The following is a 17,256-nucleotide window of genomic DNA, read 5'->3' as shown; positions in this document are numbered from 1 at the left end:
AGAATATTAATTATGCTGCTTAGGGAAACAAAACAATAATTTATAGTTAAATCAAAAAAGCAAAAGAAGTAAGTGCAATGGCAAGCAAAATACACCTTGTCTGCTTTTCTATATTGTGAAACTCTCGCTGTAGCATCGCACAAAACAAAGAACTGGCACTGCAATTAAATAGAATGTGTTCATACTTCGTAACCGTGCGGAATGCTGAATAAGATTTGACTATAGAAACCTAACCTATTAATTAACCTTGTCTTGCTGGCATTCTGAGGCATGACGTACATGCGAGCAGGGTTAAGGATAAAGTAAGGGTGGCTAAAACATTACTCAGCTACTGGATGCCATTTAAGCACTGCTATCGCTTTCCCTACAATATATGGAATAATAATATAATAATAACCCTATAATATAATATAGGGTTATATAGAAATATGGTCGACTTGCTTAGGAGCATACTCATCATAGCCTGTACGCAAACTGTAAAAGTTGTGTTCAAGAGCTTTTGCTTACTCCAGTTTTTATCAACTGCACTGTTCAACCACAATCTCTTCCGACGATGACTTTTGGCATTATAGAAGCCAGAAATATAAAAAGAAAAAATAGGCGAAAAGTGGGCCCGTCCGGGATTTGAACCCGGGACCTCTCGCACCCAAAGCGAGAATCATACCCCTAGACCAACGGGCCGTACGTTGCGTAGGTGCTGCGCTCGCCGTATCGTTCTATAGCTTATCATTCCGTAGCGCTACACGGAATCAACTTATCGATCACTAATATATGTGACGTTTATATTCAATGTAAGAATAAATAAGAAGAAAGGTCAATAAATATTCACGTAAAGCTTATTGAATAACATCTTCATGAGTAGCCTTACTGCAGGTGCATCAATTTAAAAGAAATAAAGCAGCCATTGTACGGTCATCGTGCAAAATATTCCTATGGGCCACGTATTTAGGGTTGTCCGTTGTTTGAAATGTTTAATTTTGGTGCGAAAACTATGCCTCACGCCTCTCCGGACGTGTTGCATGCAGCGGGAGGCCAACCCGGGCTTAGCGATTTCTTTACTCCATCGTAGGCTGCATGAGAGGGGATTAGTCGCCACGTCAGCTGAAGCAGGAGAACGAAATTATCTCACCTACCCATCAAATCGGAGACTAGTTTGACCCCGTTCTTACTGCGTAGCGGCGTTAAGCAACGGCGAATATTGTCTCCTCTTGGTTCGAAGCACGAAATGAATAAATAATTATGTAAATTACTCTAGGTAAAGATCGCTTGTAGTTCTGAGTTCGCGATGTCTTTAGAAAAGCCAGTGAATGAAATCCTTCTTGAGCCTTACTCGTTGCTCTTTGTTCGTCTCATTCAAAGTTCCCCTCCACGTTTTCCTGTAATTCGGTCCTACGATGCAATGAAATGGTCAAATTTCGCTAAGCGAATGGTGCCCGAAGGAGGATTGGAGTACTTCAACAGGATACTCGCACTTTGCGCACTGCGCATACTGGCGGTCGATTTCATACCCTCCGTATAGCGGTGGCAACAGGGCACTCGAAACGACTTGTTACGACACTCCTGCACTTCAGGGTCACCTTGGTCGACGGGAACATTGTGTGTCACTATGCATTTCAAGGTCGTGAACCGTAACCAGACGCTGGAGCAAACGGAGATTTTCGCACTCATCAGCCTTCTTGACAACTCGCACACCGGGCCTTTCTATAGCTGTCGTTCTGGTTTCAACAATATGTGAAGTTTTTTTTATTTCTCAAATTTTATTTCGAATCGCGTTTTTTTATATGAAATTTAGACACCGCGCACATGATCACATATTAAATAACAGTCTTAATAGTTAAAATTCATCTGACTCGATTGACAGCCTAGCGATGCAGCCGAAACCAGCTAAAGATGGGCAGCTTCTTTTTTTTTCTGATACCAGTCCTTGTCAAAAACAACCCACTAAGCATGCTGTTGTCATAGCCAATTACCTTGATCCACTCTTTAAATGCAATTTCACTGCTTTAAAAGCTTGCAGGTATACTCTGATATTTCCCTTTTCTTCCTATCGCAAGTCATCTTTGCAGCTTGTATCGATTACTCCCGTTTATTGCTTTGATATCCCGAACAACCTTATTTGTATTCTTCTTTACTGTCAGTTTTAAGCACTCTGGTTCGATTAAGAGCCTCTCTCTCTCGCAAACTTTAATATTGAAGTTTTTCTTGCGTCATTGAGGTAGACTTGCTTGAAATGCTCACGTGGCGTGATCTGTCGCGGAACATTTACCACCGTATGTCAACCAACCTGCGCAGGCCACGGCCTAAGCACGGACACTAAATGAGCCTTCCTCTGGTCAAAAGCCTTACGCCATCGAACCACACTGGCACGGTAGAAGCGACATTGACACGTGCTTACCATTAGGATGAAAGCGGCAGCTACTTTTTAACGCCTAGAATAGAAGCCCATTGCGCTTCTACCTCAGCGCGCGACTACACGTTCATTAAGGCATGTATAATGAAAGGCTTTACGAAAGAAAATCCAGCCATTCAAGCGGAGGACTAGACGGAAAAGCAGGCCGGCACACGTGGGTTGGAAGTTTTAATAAGAAATAAATAAGGGTATCACACGTGCCCTGGGCAAAAATCCCTTCATTATATAGTGTACCCTAAAAATAAAAGTGAATGTGCAGCACAACTTTTGCTGGACATATGCTAGAAAGTCGATTACAGGTTCCTTTCGCGAGCACCACAGGAAGACATTGACCTTTTGTTTTTTGGGCACCGGGGAAAAAAAGAAATAAAACGAGGGCCCGTCCGGGATTTGAACCCGGGACCTCTCGCACCCAAAGCGAGAATCATACCCCTAGACCAACGGGCCGTGCACGCAACGCGTCGTATAGCTGCAGCCGAGAAAAGACGCACACAGAATGGCCTCGCCTTCTATAGCGCCTCTTCTGAAGCTGCCGCACAGCGGGGCGCCTTTTGTATTCATACAGCGCACCGGCTTCACCGCTCAGAGTGCTTAAGGCCACACTCGCCCGCATGCAGATGTCGAAGGAAAGGTCGAGGTGGGCTTAGAAAATAAAAGGAACTGTGACGCCGCGCTATGTTATAGTTCTACTTGGACCTCGTAGAAAAAAAAAAGGGCAACTATCGCCATATAACAAGCCCACACTTTGCACTCTTATGCGAGGGCACAGACTCTCTGCATACGAACCCGCTTCGTGAACATCGCGGCACGCACCTGCGCAATTTTTAATACTTCTAGGTCAAAAACCTTCTTGTGTTTGGAGTACGTGCGCTGAAATAAGGGAGTCTGAAGATGGCGCTATTTGTATAACCCCATAGCAGACGAATTGCCGGCGGAAATGACTTGTTCACAAATAAACACAGTCACTCGCAGCTATAGTATGAGCAAAGTGAAAAAAAAAATCAAATAACTACGACGGTGGACTGGTCTTCCCAAAAGGGGGAGCTTTGAGGTTCGCGCCATTTATCAATGGGGTGTTTGACGGAGTTATGACAGAAAGATGTGTGTTCTACAAGAAAAAGAAAACGGGAACGTGGTTCTTTAAAGCAAGTAAAAAAGAATATTCTACATTGCATCGTACATGCGACACAGGCGTAGCAAAAGCATCTGCTCCTAAAATCTGAACCGCTTTGCCATAGTAGATACGCTTCTAACTTTATGTCGTGGACATCTGCTCTCGCTCAATGAGTGCTTGTGCTGTCTACGAAGCTCAATAAATGGCAAATGTGCAGTAGTTACAAAATTGTAAAGTGAAGAATAAAGCCCCTTATTTAGCAAATCAGCGATTATGAGTTAACTAGCAATAAATGTATTAGGGAGAACTGTATTCTTGATCACGATTCCCACTGCATAAACACACTCAAGACCACCAGGTGACTTATGCATGTCAGTCTCCCTGATTCACCGATATCTGCGGAGATAACACGTGGCTGTCCAACAGCATATGGGTTTAGCATATTAAGCGCGAAACGTGGAGAAAGACAGAGAGACGTAAACAGAAACACGCAAGACAGTTGAAGCGCCAACTGGCGCGAATGAGTTTAGCTTTGCCACGGCATTCGATCGTACTATTTCGTTTACTGCACAAACATGTACTGCGTAGACCTGTGTCGACCCCTCCGCGAACGCGCAACTTCAAGAACAAACTGCTACGTCACACTAGCGGTCTCAACACAGCTAATGTGAGACGCGTTCGAAGGATACAGCAGGTCATGTTAACTTTTTCGTTGTTGTACAATTGTGGAGGCAAACTTCCACGTAGGTTTATTCGAAAGGTGACTAAATTTGTTTACCTGAACCCGATATGTAAAGACGTGTTCCTGAGAACGTATATTATGAAAATTTATATTGATTTCTTATTCATCGGGCCGAGTAGCTGATCCCATAGAAAACAGTGGCGTGGCTTCCCGATATCTATGTCTAAGGTCGAAGAGAACCGAAATTCAAAATAATTGAGTACAAACGCTAAATTTATTTTGAATTCTGGGGTTTTACTTGCCAAAACCACATTTTGATTATGAGGCACGCATTTTGACCACCAGGGGATGACGTGCCCCATTGCACGGACACGGGCGTTATTGCATTTTTTGCCCATCGAATTGCGGCCCCCACGGCCGGTATTTGATATCACGAGCTCGTGCTTAGCAGCGCAATACCATGGCCTCTAAGCCACCACGGTGGGTGAAGCCGAACACTGGCATATACTGCCTCTGTTGCATTCAGTAAGACCTGCGATCGACTATGCAGACTATGCTGCTTTAGCATATTTCAGTTTGGAACAGGAGATGGCTTCGCCGATTAACCCCATACTTCCGTTCCACATAGGTATAGACAAAAAACACCTTGACAACAGTGCACCAGTTACAAATTAAAATATTTTATTTTCCTTCCTCTTCCAGTATGACTTAGCTGCAATGGGGTTAGATGGGTGAAAAACCCATGAACGATAATTTAAATGGTTTTCTAGTTGCCCTGTTTTCGAGCACGTTATAGTTTACTGATCGTTAACCCACTTTCTTGATGGGCTGCTAGTTAATGCATTGATTGAACTAATTAAATAACATTGGTTATATCTCTACTGTGCTTGTGGTGATCGTGAAATCAGAACTAGACAGCGTTACAGGCACATTCACTAAGTATGAACGCTTACATAAACACAACGTTTACGATGTACCTTATTATTTATCCCAAATCACTTGCAGCGTAGCACGTACAGTCAACAGCAAAAGTTTACGGGATGTGGTTTTCCCTTCAAATGTGAATTCCTGCACTGTTAAGGCATGACACTTCGTATTTAATGAATCACTGTGTAGGTGGCGAAGGCTACTACATGCTGGAACATATAATTCGAGGCTGTGTGACCACGCTTTGTGAGAATTCAGCTTTTTGGCAGATACTGCGTCCCGTAAACTTTTGTGGTTGACTGTACATGAGCCGTCTGTGTAGCTTGATCATATTTTAGCGCCAGGAAAAAAAAGAAGAAAGAAGACGTAGACACTCAGATGCGCTGACCTTATTCTTAGGATAATTCACGCATTCATACACCATGTGCAATAGACCCACTGCCGTTCAAAACGTCATACTACTCCCTCCAAAAAGGCCGTCCTTTTATCAGAAAGATCGACAGATGCCGTTAAAACACAGCTTTGACCATTCCAGCTGATAGCGTGTGCCTCTATAATTTCACGCACGTCCTTATCCCTTTGTTCGGCAAGAACCACACAATCATTAAACAAAGGTGCGCAACCGAACTCTTGACAACGAGGGAGATACGACCACGGATTACATGCGCGTGAAATTATAGTGGCACAAGCAATCAGACGGAATTGTTAAAAGTTGTGCTCGCAATCCGTCTGTCAATATGGTTGTCGACTGGTCTTATTGAAAGGAGCAATACGAAGTTTGGACCAGGATTGGCATGAATGCTCACGGTATGTAATTGTGTGAATATTTCCGATAATGAACTGTTGAAGTTAATTCATAGTTGTGTCTACGTCTCCCGTTTCGCCCTTGCCTGCTGGCGCTACAATGTTATCCAAGTTCGTATAACACGCCCAACACACAGCAGTCCTCCATGTAGAACTGTATTCAAGGGCCTAAGGACGACTTTTGCGGCGAACAAGCCTTCTATAGTTAAAACCTCATTTTCGAGGCCCAATATGTTGAAACTGCTGCTGGTTCGAAGATTATACGCTAAGTGGTCATGTCTTGAAAAGAGGTAGGCTAGAATTCTGCAGTTTCATTATGTGCCGTACAGCTATCGACACGAAAATAATTTGGATAATTTTAATCAAGCATTTACTTAATTAGTTTGTGTCAGCTTAGGCACTGACTGACATCTGCCATTGCTGATAACGTGCTACCAAAAATTAAAAAAGACAAACGAAGAAGGAACTACAGAAAAAAGTACAATAACATGTCCTTGCCACTTTACTGCTAAAATTAGAACGGAAGCTTAGGTTGTTTTTCAAGTATATTTTATTCACTTATAGAATCGTTCTAGGATCCACTCATATACCAATGTCAAAAGGAGGTGGTGCAAGAAGTCATCACTCTGATCACGTGCTCGAAAAAAGAAAAAGGGTGAGCTAATAAGCACACGTCTAGTTTCAATTACTTTTGCTCACGTAGCGGTATTATCTCTAATGAGACAGGCAATCGTTGAGTCGGGACTTGCAGTGAAGCAACTGCAGTGCTTACGGAACAGCCCTATACGGGCACGCTTCCAGCGCACACATAAAATGGGTAACAAGAAAGTGTTTGTTCGCTAACTTCACCTGCTCTTACGTCCTCATTTATTTAGCCTGTTTTCCTATAGCACATACAGTTATCATTACTTTAGGGCCACTTTCCTTTTCGGAACTTAGGGCTAATTGCTTTGGCCTCTGTCTCGTTAGGGCTTGGAGTGCGATCTAAACGAGTTCTTACAATTAACCTCGCATGCACAACTTTCTTGATACTTCAGTAAAACGAGTTCCTGAGCGAGCTGGTCGCTTATTGCAGGCATAACAGCAGCGCCAAAAAACACACTAAAGAAAGGAACACTCACAGACACGGATTGTCCGCAATCCGTGTCTGACGGTGTTCCTTTCTTTAGTGTGTGTTTTTCGGCGCTGCTGTTATGCCTGCAATAAGTGACCAGCTCGCCCAAGAACTGGTTTTACTGAAGTATATTTCTTCTACAGTGGGCCCTTCTTGCTGTGTTAACCATCAATTTCCTTCCGTTGCAGCGATTGTCCACGTCTGTCAGTGTTCCTTTCTGTCGTGTGTGTTTTTTGACGCTGCTGTTATGCCTGCAATTTCTTGATACATTCTCAAATGATGAATTCTAAAAGCTTATTTTCTGATGAAGCCACTTGCGCACGCGAGGGCAATGTTTCTGATACTCAGTATACAAGTTCAATTCATGGCTTTACACTAGCACTTAAAGCGATAATTTTTTGTGCGCATCCCGCAAGGCATCATTTATAATGGTCGCTGTCGCATTGAGTTTTGAGTAATTACGTCGCATTTTCAGACAGGTTGGAACACTGGATGCTTGTGTTTAATGTGCAATATGTAAAATGCAGAATTGTTATCGAGCAACCTGACTGTTAATAGAAAAAGGTATTCACCTGCTGATAGGACTAATTTACGACACTGTGCCCTCGAAAAAAAAAAGCTATGCCTTTCAAAACTGCCAATACCACTGCCTTAAACTATAATCTTGAGCAAGCAAAGCCAAATTACCGGGATGCTATAGCTATGTATATTTGGGATTAAGAGTGCTTGTTTGACGTTTGCTTGGTTCTCGGCATAATACAAGCCTTATGCTCATTATCCAAATACAAGTTGAATACCTTTAATGCGATTAGCTGTGCCGATTCAATTCAATATTATAGTGAAACAGTGTGTAGCGTTTGGCCGTCTTTTAGGAATAACTGTTCTACACTAGAGAATACATATTTTTTAATACGTTCTTTTTTCAGGCTCTTGTCGCTCAAATGAGGTTGATGGCGGGGGATTCATTCATCCTGTTTTTTGGCCTGGCGTTTGTGAACACGGGGGGTCGCTTTCCCGCCGACAAGACCGCTGAAGTCATCAAGGGCATCACCTCGTGAGTGACCAAAACCACTTTATTCTGCAAACATATCTTGCGCCAGCTTTACGATTGTTCATTCTACAAGCGCTGCCCTTTAGCTGCCTGATTGCAAAGATGACGACTTCATTGTACATATACACTTCGTTGTATATTTTTTAACGGAGGTTTCCAGGTTTCTTGCTCAAACTACGTAATTTAGCGCACGGGAGCAAAATTACTACAACTATTGTTTTTGCTTCTGTTCTTCATGCATGTGAAAAAACATTGCGCATGAGCTTGGCTGGCAGAGAGCAGGTAACCTTGATATATCTTTTTAGTACTATAATGTCACATGCGTCCGCGCTGCTTACGATTCGCTCGTCATGAAAGCAAAGTTACCAGGCTGTCAGAACGACTACGTTTGATTTAGTATACACAGACTGTGCCGCACAGTCGCTCGCCTATCTGGTAAATTACAACAAGGTCAGACAAACGCAAAAGAAAAAATGGTCGAGGGGTCTTCACTTACTGAGATGCTACAGACTGTACATCAGCAAAGCTTGCGAGTGCCGTGCCCACAAGACTGGCATATACGGGTAGAGTGCAATCTTATAACTGGTGTGCCGTACTCTAGTTTGCTCATACACACTCTCTAATGTATAGACTTAAGCGGTAAAACGCTTATCGTCGAATGAACGTGCATTCACGGTAGCCTTGAGGAACTTGTCATTTCAGAGAAATATTTCATGCAAGCTTGTGCCGCTATCAAAGGGTACATTAAGTTCACTCCACTCGCGCTTGATCCGGTGTACACTTCTGATTGCGTTTCATTGCATCTATGATACAACGTTATTAGCCTTTTGCAACTGACTCTGGTGAGCTTATGGGTAGTTTTACTCGTAGAATGAACAATTTTTCGACATTCCGCAGGAATGTGAACCTCGTCATCGTGAGAAGCGATACCGTAGAAACTGGAGCCTGCGACCCGAAACCGTTGAGCGTGTGGAAGCCCGTGCGAGGCCATCCCAGTGCAATGGCCTCGACGATTGTAAGATTTTTTTTTTCTGTCGTACTATCACGCTTTCTAAGACGAAATGCACTCTTTCTCAGCGAATGTAGTGGTTACACTTGTGTCATTTAACAATCAATCTTCATTCTTGGTAACACAGTAATATAATTTCTTGCGCAAACTGAAACTAGTGCCAGTGTCACCATGATCTTCATTATGAGGCACTCCTCCGATTGGTAATACTAACTGCTGATATATGTGGAATCGCATTGGATTGTATTTATAACCTTCAGATTCGTCACGATCTTCCTCGATGCCAGTATATTGACTCTGAACTAAGATTGCTAATTGCTTTAACTTTCTATCGATGGTCAGGACCACTACTTATATTTAATATTACTGTAGATCCGCAGCGTACCTGTTTATTCAGACAGAAAGTGATTGCGCGCAGTAATGATTGATAGGTTCAGACATCGATCAATAAACAAATTTCGCTCGTTCAAATTTTCCCATGGCATGAATTTACATCAGTAGCACTCATCGAAAACGGGGTATGCTACTCGAATGTCAATGCCATAATTTAGTTGTATTGGTTAGCGAAAGTACACGACATTGTAATTAGTATTGGTAATCAGGTCTTGACCACATTACTCTATAGTTCAATTAAAGTTTACCTCCTTCTCTTCCCCCTCCCAACCACCCTAACATATGTGTCTAAAGGAGTAATTCACAAGGTGCACTTCTTTATTTTATTCTCAACAAACTAATGACCACGTTCATTGCACAAAATCATTGTTTTGGACTTTTCTTGAGGAGCTCGTGCTGCTTCTCTAACCTGCTTTCAAGAAGCCACCCGTCTGGTCTCCCCAGTTCGTCTAGCGACAATCCTCACTTGCCGGTGGTCTGGCACGGTAGAGTTGCATCCTATACTTCCTGGAATCATCCCCCTCATACACGGTGCAGCTCCAAATATCTTTGGCAAAATATGAACGTTCTGTATCGAGCTGGCAGTGGTGTCCATTAGCTTGCCGAATCACCCGCGCTTCACTTGAACTTCGCATCATCATGGGTCTTCACATGTGGTTTGAACTAATACATATCCGCTTAAGCAATGGCGTGACTACAGCTTACGTCTCTCTGTCTCTACTTTAGGCTTTCGTTGATAGTTTTCTATACCACGATATTTCTCTCCTTCTTCCACCAACCCTGAAAAGTAGACTAGAGAAGATTTCCTTTCTTTCTTTTTTTGATGTTTCTTAATGACATAGTTATTACAAGTGCGAATTGCCCTCATTCTTTTTAGACACACAGCAAACTCATCTTGAAGAATTTGGCCAGTTTGAGAAGAACCATCGTGGCCATGTCGTCGAACATGGCCCTGAAAGTATACAACGTCGTTGCTAACCGCCACATCGACTCCCGGAGCATGAGTCAAGGAAAATCAAACAAAGGCAACGTGAGCGGACGCATCGCATGCTCCGTTGAGACCCTGTGCATCGCAGAGGTTGGTAAGATGGTTTACGCGCATTAATACGTGAACGGTGGACGTTGCGCTATACGTCTGCAGTGCAATGCAAGTGCATGCCTAGTGTGACTTCAAGAACTATGCCGAATACGTTTTCGTTTGCTTACGCGTGCTCGTGTGCATGTTGACACACGAGCATATCACACGCGCGCACATACACGTTCTTTCGCTTGTTGTTGGGAAATGGACGTTTCGTTTTGTAGTTACTTTTCCATAAAGCTTTTTATTCTCGCTCGCTTAGGTGGTATTGTAGTTACAGCGCATGCTCGTTAGAGCGCGCGCCTGCAGACACTCAAGTAGCAGATGCATCCATTGCAGTCTGCAGCATTCCTACTGGCGGCGTCCTGTGAGTGCGTGGCCTGCGATTTTTGTTCCAAGCTACGGATCCTTTAGACGTAGACCGACGATTTATACTGTGACGCAACGATGGTGCCACTCATGATGACCTATTCACCCCCTCTCGCTGGCTTACCAGTTATATAGAATGCCATTGCTAGGCAAAAGCAGGAAAAATTCGGATGATCGCATGCCCAGCGCTCTACTGCAGTTGAAGGTGCTCTAACACAAAGAGAAGTCTCGCTAAACAGGTGACGTTCGTTCTTTTACTCTCTGCGTGGAAAGCTCCTGCGCCTTACCCCGTGGGTGAGGCGCCTTCCATGTAAGTCTGGCGAGACCACAAAGCTGCATTTTATTTGTTTTTATCTAAAATAACAAGAAAAAGTTAGCACTCTATAGGAGGCAGCTCTTTATATGAACGTATTAAGAGACTCTCTTGATTTTCACATTCACTTCTTACATTGTTTTTGACAGTGCTTTACAACAGGCATATATTTCAAGTATGGTGATAGGTGCTTTCGATCCAACTCTGCTACACAGTAGATGGTGTAATCTTATTGACGTATGTTCCTGAGGCCAATCCTTGCATGGAGCCCAGATTCTACAAACTTCGCAACCTAATTGAAGAACCGCATTTCCTAAATTGTTCTTCAGCTGCACGCTTTTCATAATTCTAAAAATGCAACAAATGTGGGTAAAGTAAATGTTTTCATAAACAGAAAAAAAAATTGCGCCTAAAATAGATATTCAAAGCGCCTTTTTATTTACGTTTGTGCGTGCATGCGGGTTTTCGCCAGCCTTGCGCAAGTTCCACGTATCTTTTACATTATCTTAGAGGTCGGACATTACGCAAAAAAGTGACCGATTGCCTGTTAAGGAAAAGTGTGACGTCCCATCGCCGTCCAGCTTCAATCACATCTGTCAAACGTTGATGTGACTTCCCATATAACAGCAAAAAATGTTGCGATAGAATGACCGCACATGAAAAAAGAGAATGCGTGCTTGCACTCACACGGGCCCGTCCGGGATTTGAACCCGGGACCTCTCGCACCCAAAGCGAGAATCATACCCCTAGACCAACGGGCCCTGCTGCGGTGTCCAGTATATACGGCGGACATCACGTGAAAATGAACTAGTTTCACAGAAACCAGTTTTCAAGGCTCGCTCAGATGATACTGCAGCAGCAAATCTCTTGGCAGAGTGCGTTGCTGTCGTACATTCTTTCTATAATGCAAGTATCGGGACAGGATTACTGGCTTTGTGATTCCGCGGACGCTGACTTCGGGGAAAATGCGGCATCCGCTCACCGAAGCTGTAGTCAGTAAACGAAGTTGCACAAGCATGACGCTACGGTTTCTTCATGACACGCGCGTGCTTTGGTACCTGCTAATGGTACCTGCTAATTAATTATTATTTGTACAGGAAGATTCAGAGAGCGGTATAACCTCCGCTACAGCCATCTTGTCTACAAAGTGGACGCATCTGCGCTTCCTATAGCCCAAGGCTACTTCAGGAATAATCCCAAGGTATCCAAAATATCGCGCCCTGCCTGGGAAATTGCGTTTCCGAAAAAATATGTCTCAGGAGACTTTGATCTCACTCACATGGTTAAAATTCCAAACAAAAGTTGGCACATTTGCTTAATTGGCTAGTTTGAATGTATATTCTATCACATTTATGTTATATATCTTGAATCTGTGTTCTCCAGATTCTTTGTGTGTGCTTAGTCTTTGCAAGAGTTGAAATGTTTGTACACCAGCAAGCGCGCAAGCAGCTCAGTTGCGCCATTATTCTTTCATTGTCAATGTCGCTATGATGCCACACACTGTGAGCCACACTGAGATAATGTTCGCTTCATATCTGAAAGTTACTTTCTGCATGGAATTGACATCCGAAAGAAAATCATGATGAAAAAAGTGACATCGTTGCACTATTAAAAAAGTTATAAAAAAGCACTTGTTAATAAATTGATAATTTGCTGATGATGTTCTGAGCCATATAGCACCGTCTCTCACCTCTCTTCCTGAGTTAGCAATAAAATGTACCACTTTTAACAGGTGCTAGTTTTGATCTCTAGGCCTAATTAATTATTGTTGATGATCCTTAATGAATCATGGTCGTTTGCAAAAAAGATGGATGACGCTTAAGCTTCGTATTTAAGAGTGGAACGCGATAGCATTCGAAGATCCCCGACTGCTTCTCACGCTTCCCAGCAACTGCAGCTTATGTAACCGTAACGTTTTCCTGGAAATGCTGGCAGGGAAAGCTATGAACGAAGGCGAACTTTATGGCTATTTTTTTATGCGTTGCAAGGAATCAAGCGCGAGCAGGCCTCGCCGCTTCCGTTTCAGCTTCCGCGTAACAAAATTATGCTTTCTCGTATATTGAAATTACAATCCGACGCTATCAATTCTGTAGTTTGTGTGTAAGTCGTACTTTACAAATTTTCTGACGCATATTACTTTGAAAAAAATCATTTAGTTCAGTAAACACCTCTGCGCCACGCGGAGGGCCTCCGTGGATGAGGATGCATTGTTAGAAATTAGATTTCTCGGCCCGAGACGCCATCGCCGACACCGGATTTTCTGCTACACGGGGCCCTTAACGCGATCGCGTTAAACGTCCTCATGGCTATGACATTAGAAAGTGCTTCTATACTACCAGCTGTGCCTTGCTGTTTGGTGGTATAGAATGCAGGAGACACGTGGTCCGACAGTGTGTCTGATACGACGTGCGACGCTTCTGAAATCTTTCTGATCCGTATGGCGGAACCTGTAGACACCAGTTGTAAGCTGTTGAATTGGGCATTACTATTGTAAGGACAGGTCGCACGGCGGCTCACGCGCGGAATTGCACCAATGTATTTTTACCATTTACTCCGCGCCATGTACGCCATGCAGATGAGGATGCATATTTATATCTTAAATGGTGTACCATAATATATCCTATATCTAGGATAAGGTACCCATGTATCTCGTACTATGTATAAAATACGGATAATATACCATATATCTCACATTGTATACCGTGACATGCCATGTAGACCATTCATGTAGATAAGATACCATTTATCTTCTACCCATGCACCTAGTATCACGTATCTTCTTCCTGTACATCGCTCCAAACTTGTGTGCCGTCTATGCTTACGTTGTGTGCTGCACGCCGTGTATATGTATGCTACCTTGTCTATACGGGCACCCATGGAGAAACACTCGCTTTACCTCCGGCCGCTTTGCGCCAGCATGACGCCCAGCTATCTTGTTCTACATAAAATTTTGATTGATTTAGACGATTGACTTAGATTCTGATTAGGTCTTGCTTTGATTGCGTAATTTTGGTCTCCTCATCGAAAAGCTGTGCAACCTCACTGGATGGGAGGAAAATGGCGCTGGTAAGGAGGAGCCGAATGGTGCCCGTTACGAGAACCACACCAGCGCGCAGAACATGACCATTATACGTACGTACGAGACTCAATCGACGATCGTGCACACGGTAAGCCCTTTCCCTTGCCCTGCGACGCGAATTAATGCTATTCACTACTTCAATTTTCGTTGCACATCGTTCTCCTGCCATTGTGTTACCCAGCTAGGTTGTCTCATACATCGCTGTAAAGAGGTTTGAAAATATTGTTAAAGTTAAGGCGCATTTAACTGTAGCGTTTGGCTTAAACTAAACCTTCTCCCATCCTTGACGAAGCCTTTGTATCGTTTTTTATTTGGCTTCTTCGTAGATTAGAAGTCACTTTTTACTTGGTAGAAGTTTGTTAGTACAGGACACGATTGAAACAAATAAAGAGTAGAAAAAAAGTCATGCGTAATGATCTGCTAAATGCTAACTAAAATGAGCCTAATTAAACCAGCTTAACGGCATCGTACCTCAGAGTTATAAAGTTCAGGCCAACTTTGTATTCTGTGAGACATAGTTTCCATATTCAGTTTTGCCGCACACTGTAGAAGGCGGCTCGGCACAACAAAACGAGGAAGAACAATGAAGAATTGAAACATTGTACATGACCCATAAAAAGTGGTTCTTGCAACGCTGGGTATTTCGGCTCCATGGCGTAATAAGAAGTACAAGGCGTACTTAACGATCGACAGACAGTCTTTTATCAAGCGACCTCTTTTGTATTCTCTGTATGGCAAGGTAAAACGGTGGGATCGACCGGTTCAGTAAATCCTAACATATTTCTTAAAAACAAGGAAATCAAGTGCAAGTTAATGATGGGGAAAAAACCTAATCACGTTATCAGTAAAAACAAAGTTAAGAACGTTGGCGATCTCAAATAATGACCCTCGTGATTTCAGCAATACTTCATGCACCCGACAGCCTTCGGGCTGCACGAAGAAGAAATTATCTTGAGGATGGGCGTGCTTGAACGCGTCGTGAATGAAAAAAAAAAAAACATAGTATGTGACCTTAATCTTTGACTTAGGTGTCTCTTAGTGGCACTCGCAACTCGGCGTTGGTGTTCTTTAGGTTAACTTTAGGCAAACGCAACGCATGAACCGAATGTGGAGGCAGCTGTTTTCTATTAATTAGGCGCTTATATATAATTCTGCCTTTATTTAATTCTGCCTTTTTAATTCTGTCTTTAGTGACGTCATTACTTACGCTTTCTACTTCCGGGTTTCCAGGAATTTTGCCAAAGTCGTGCTCACGTGGCGGGTCTCTAAAGTCTACGATTCAGTGCTTTGATGTGCGGTAATGAGTTATTTCTGAATAATTATGGTTAGTTCAGACACTTCAGTAACTCAATTTGTGACTAAACTTATGCTCTGGTATCAAGTTTATAATTAAACGTATGAATTTTGTACTGTACTATCATTTCCTTTCTTTCTGATTTATTTTGAATTTCCTCCTTGGTCGTGTCAGGAGGTGAATCGGAAGTGCTGCGCAAGAAACAAGAGTGTCACTCGATGCTCATGGCACTAAAAAAAAAGCAAAAGAAGAACGGGATGGTTACATTTTACCAGCATAGCGTCTAGAACGTGATGCCACTATGTATTAGCTTAATTCAGTCGCAAGTACCACCGCAGCCATCGGGGGCCTACTCACACCGCAAAGCCCCACGTATCATTTTCGTTAGGCTGAATTTGATACCTCAAAATTCTGATTTAAGCATAGAGCACTTAGCGCAATGTCCATAGTAGCGTTTTTGAAATATTGGAGTGATATTTCAGTTGTGGATAGATGAGCAAGCCAAGTACTAATAAATTTGTAATTGCAATATTAATTATTTCTTACTTAAAAACAACTGATTCCTTTTTTTAGGCGAAGCTGTTTTATGTGAGCAGAAATAATGGCGAATAAAGTACTTACAATTTTCCTTGGTTTGGAATCTCGTTAAGGCTTTCTGGAATTAGCGTGGGCGGCGAACGGCTTCGGCCAGCTCATTGATGTCAATGATACAATGCAACTTCGAAAAAATTATACAGACAAAAACAAAATCCGGGCGTGAAGTGAGCTTCTTCGCATTGTAGATAAACATAAATATCAAATAAAAAGTACGCGAGACACCGAAACATCACTTTCCGTCACGGCGATGATTTATGCCTGCGTGAAACGGAAGCCTACCGCTCTTTTCGTTATTTTTTTTCGGTTCCTGTGTTCCATATATACCGGGTGTACCTTTTTTTTCTTTTTCTAAAGTTTTTTTGTTATCTTTTTCTTTCGACCATACGCAATGTTAAAATATAGCCTCTGGCAGATAACATAAGCTTGGTTCTTTGGCTGTACTACTCAAAAGAGGTGGGCACTACTTGCGCCAGAGATAAATATACACAATCGACTAACTACCAAAAAATTGCTAACTATGTTTTCGTTAATTACTTTGCGGCACATATAGAAAGTTTACGAATTGTAACCGGTGAGTTCGGAAGGCGTATCTACTTACCTTTTATACCGCATACACTTGCGACCAAATTCATAGGTGTCCAAGTTATTTATTGTGCTTCAATGCATAAAACGGCGTCCTGCTAAAAAATTAAGTGGAACAACGATGTATTTTTACCGCAGGTTTTATGGCCCCTATCTCGAAACCAGTGCCATCCTCAGAATCCGTTCAGAGGGGATATGCCTTCCAAACCCACTAGCTACAATCCGTAAATTGCAATATATGTCGTGAAGTAATTATCTTAAAATTATTCAGTGAATTTCTTTTAATTAGTCGAATATGCATCTTCGAATGCTCGTGCAGCTTATGCACGGCTCTTTGAGTAATCCAGCTCAATGGGTATAAATATGCTATCTGTCACAGGTAATATTAAAAAGTTATGGGCAGTGCAAAAAAACGCACTCTGTAGACCAAACAGGGTGGT

General features: G+C 42.7%; 1 protein-coding gene and 3 non-coding genes across 4 annotated transcripts in view; 1 reads left to right on the top strand and 3 right to left on the bottom strand.

Moving 5' to 3' along the window:
• Positions 1-17,256, top strand: part of LOC126542330 (uncharacterized) — a 69,443-nt gene that overhangs the window by 18,924 nt on the left and 33,263 nt on the right. The window contains exons 5-8 of the mRNA XM_072286122.1: positions 7,978-8,105; positions 9,000-9,117; positions 10,382-10,582; positions 14,294-14,431. Of these exons, the coding sequence (XP_072142223.1) occupies positions 7,978-8,105; positions 9,000-9,117; positions 10,382-10,582; positions 14,294-14,431 (585 nt within the window). The remainder of the gene's footprint in view (positions 1-7,977; positions 8,106-8,999; positions 9,118-10,381; positions 10,583-14,293; positions 14,432-17,256) is intronic.
• TRNAP-UGG (transfer RNA proline (anticodon UGG)) lies at positions 610-681 on the bottom strand. Its single transcript has one exon. It is a non-coding gene; the product is annotated as a tRNA-Pro (tRNA).
• Positions 2,786-2,857, bottom strand: TRNAP-UGG (transfer RNA proline (anticodon UGG)). Its single transcript has one exon. It is a non-coding gene; the product is annotated as a tRNA-Pro (tRNA).
• On the bottom strand, positions 11,954-12,025 carry TRNAP-UGG (transfer RNA proline (anticodon UGG)). Its single transcript has one exon. It is a non-coding gene; the product is annotated as a tRNA-Pro (tRNA).

The sequence above is a fragment of the Dermacentor andersoni genome, chromosome 2, assembly GCF_023375885.2.
Source record: "Dermacentor andersoni chromosome 2, qqDerAnde1_hic_scaffold, whole genome shotgun sequence".
Lineage (NCBI taxonomy): Eukaryota > Metazoa > Arthropoda > Arachnida > Ixodida > Ixodidae > Dermacentor > Dermacentor andersoni.
This window is presented reverse-complemented; position numbering and strand designations above follow the sequence as displayed.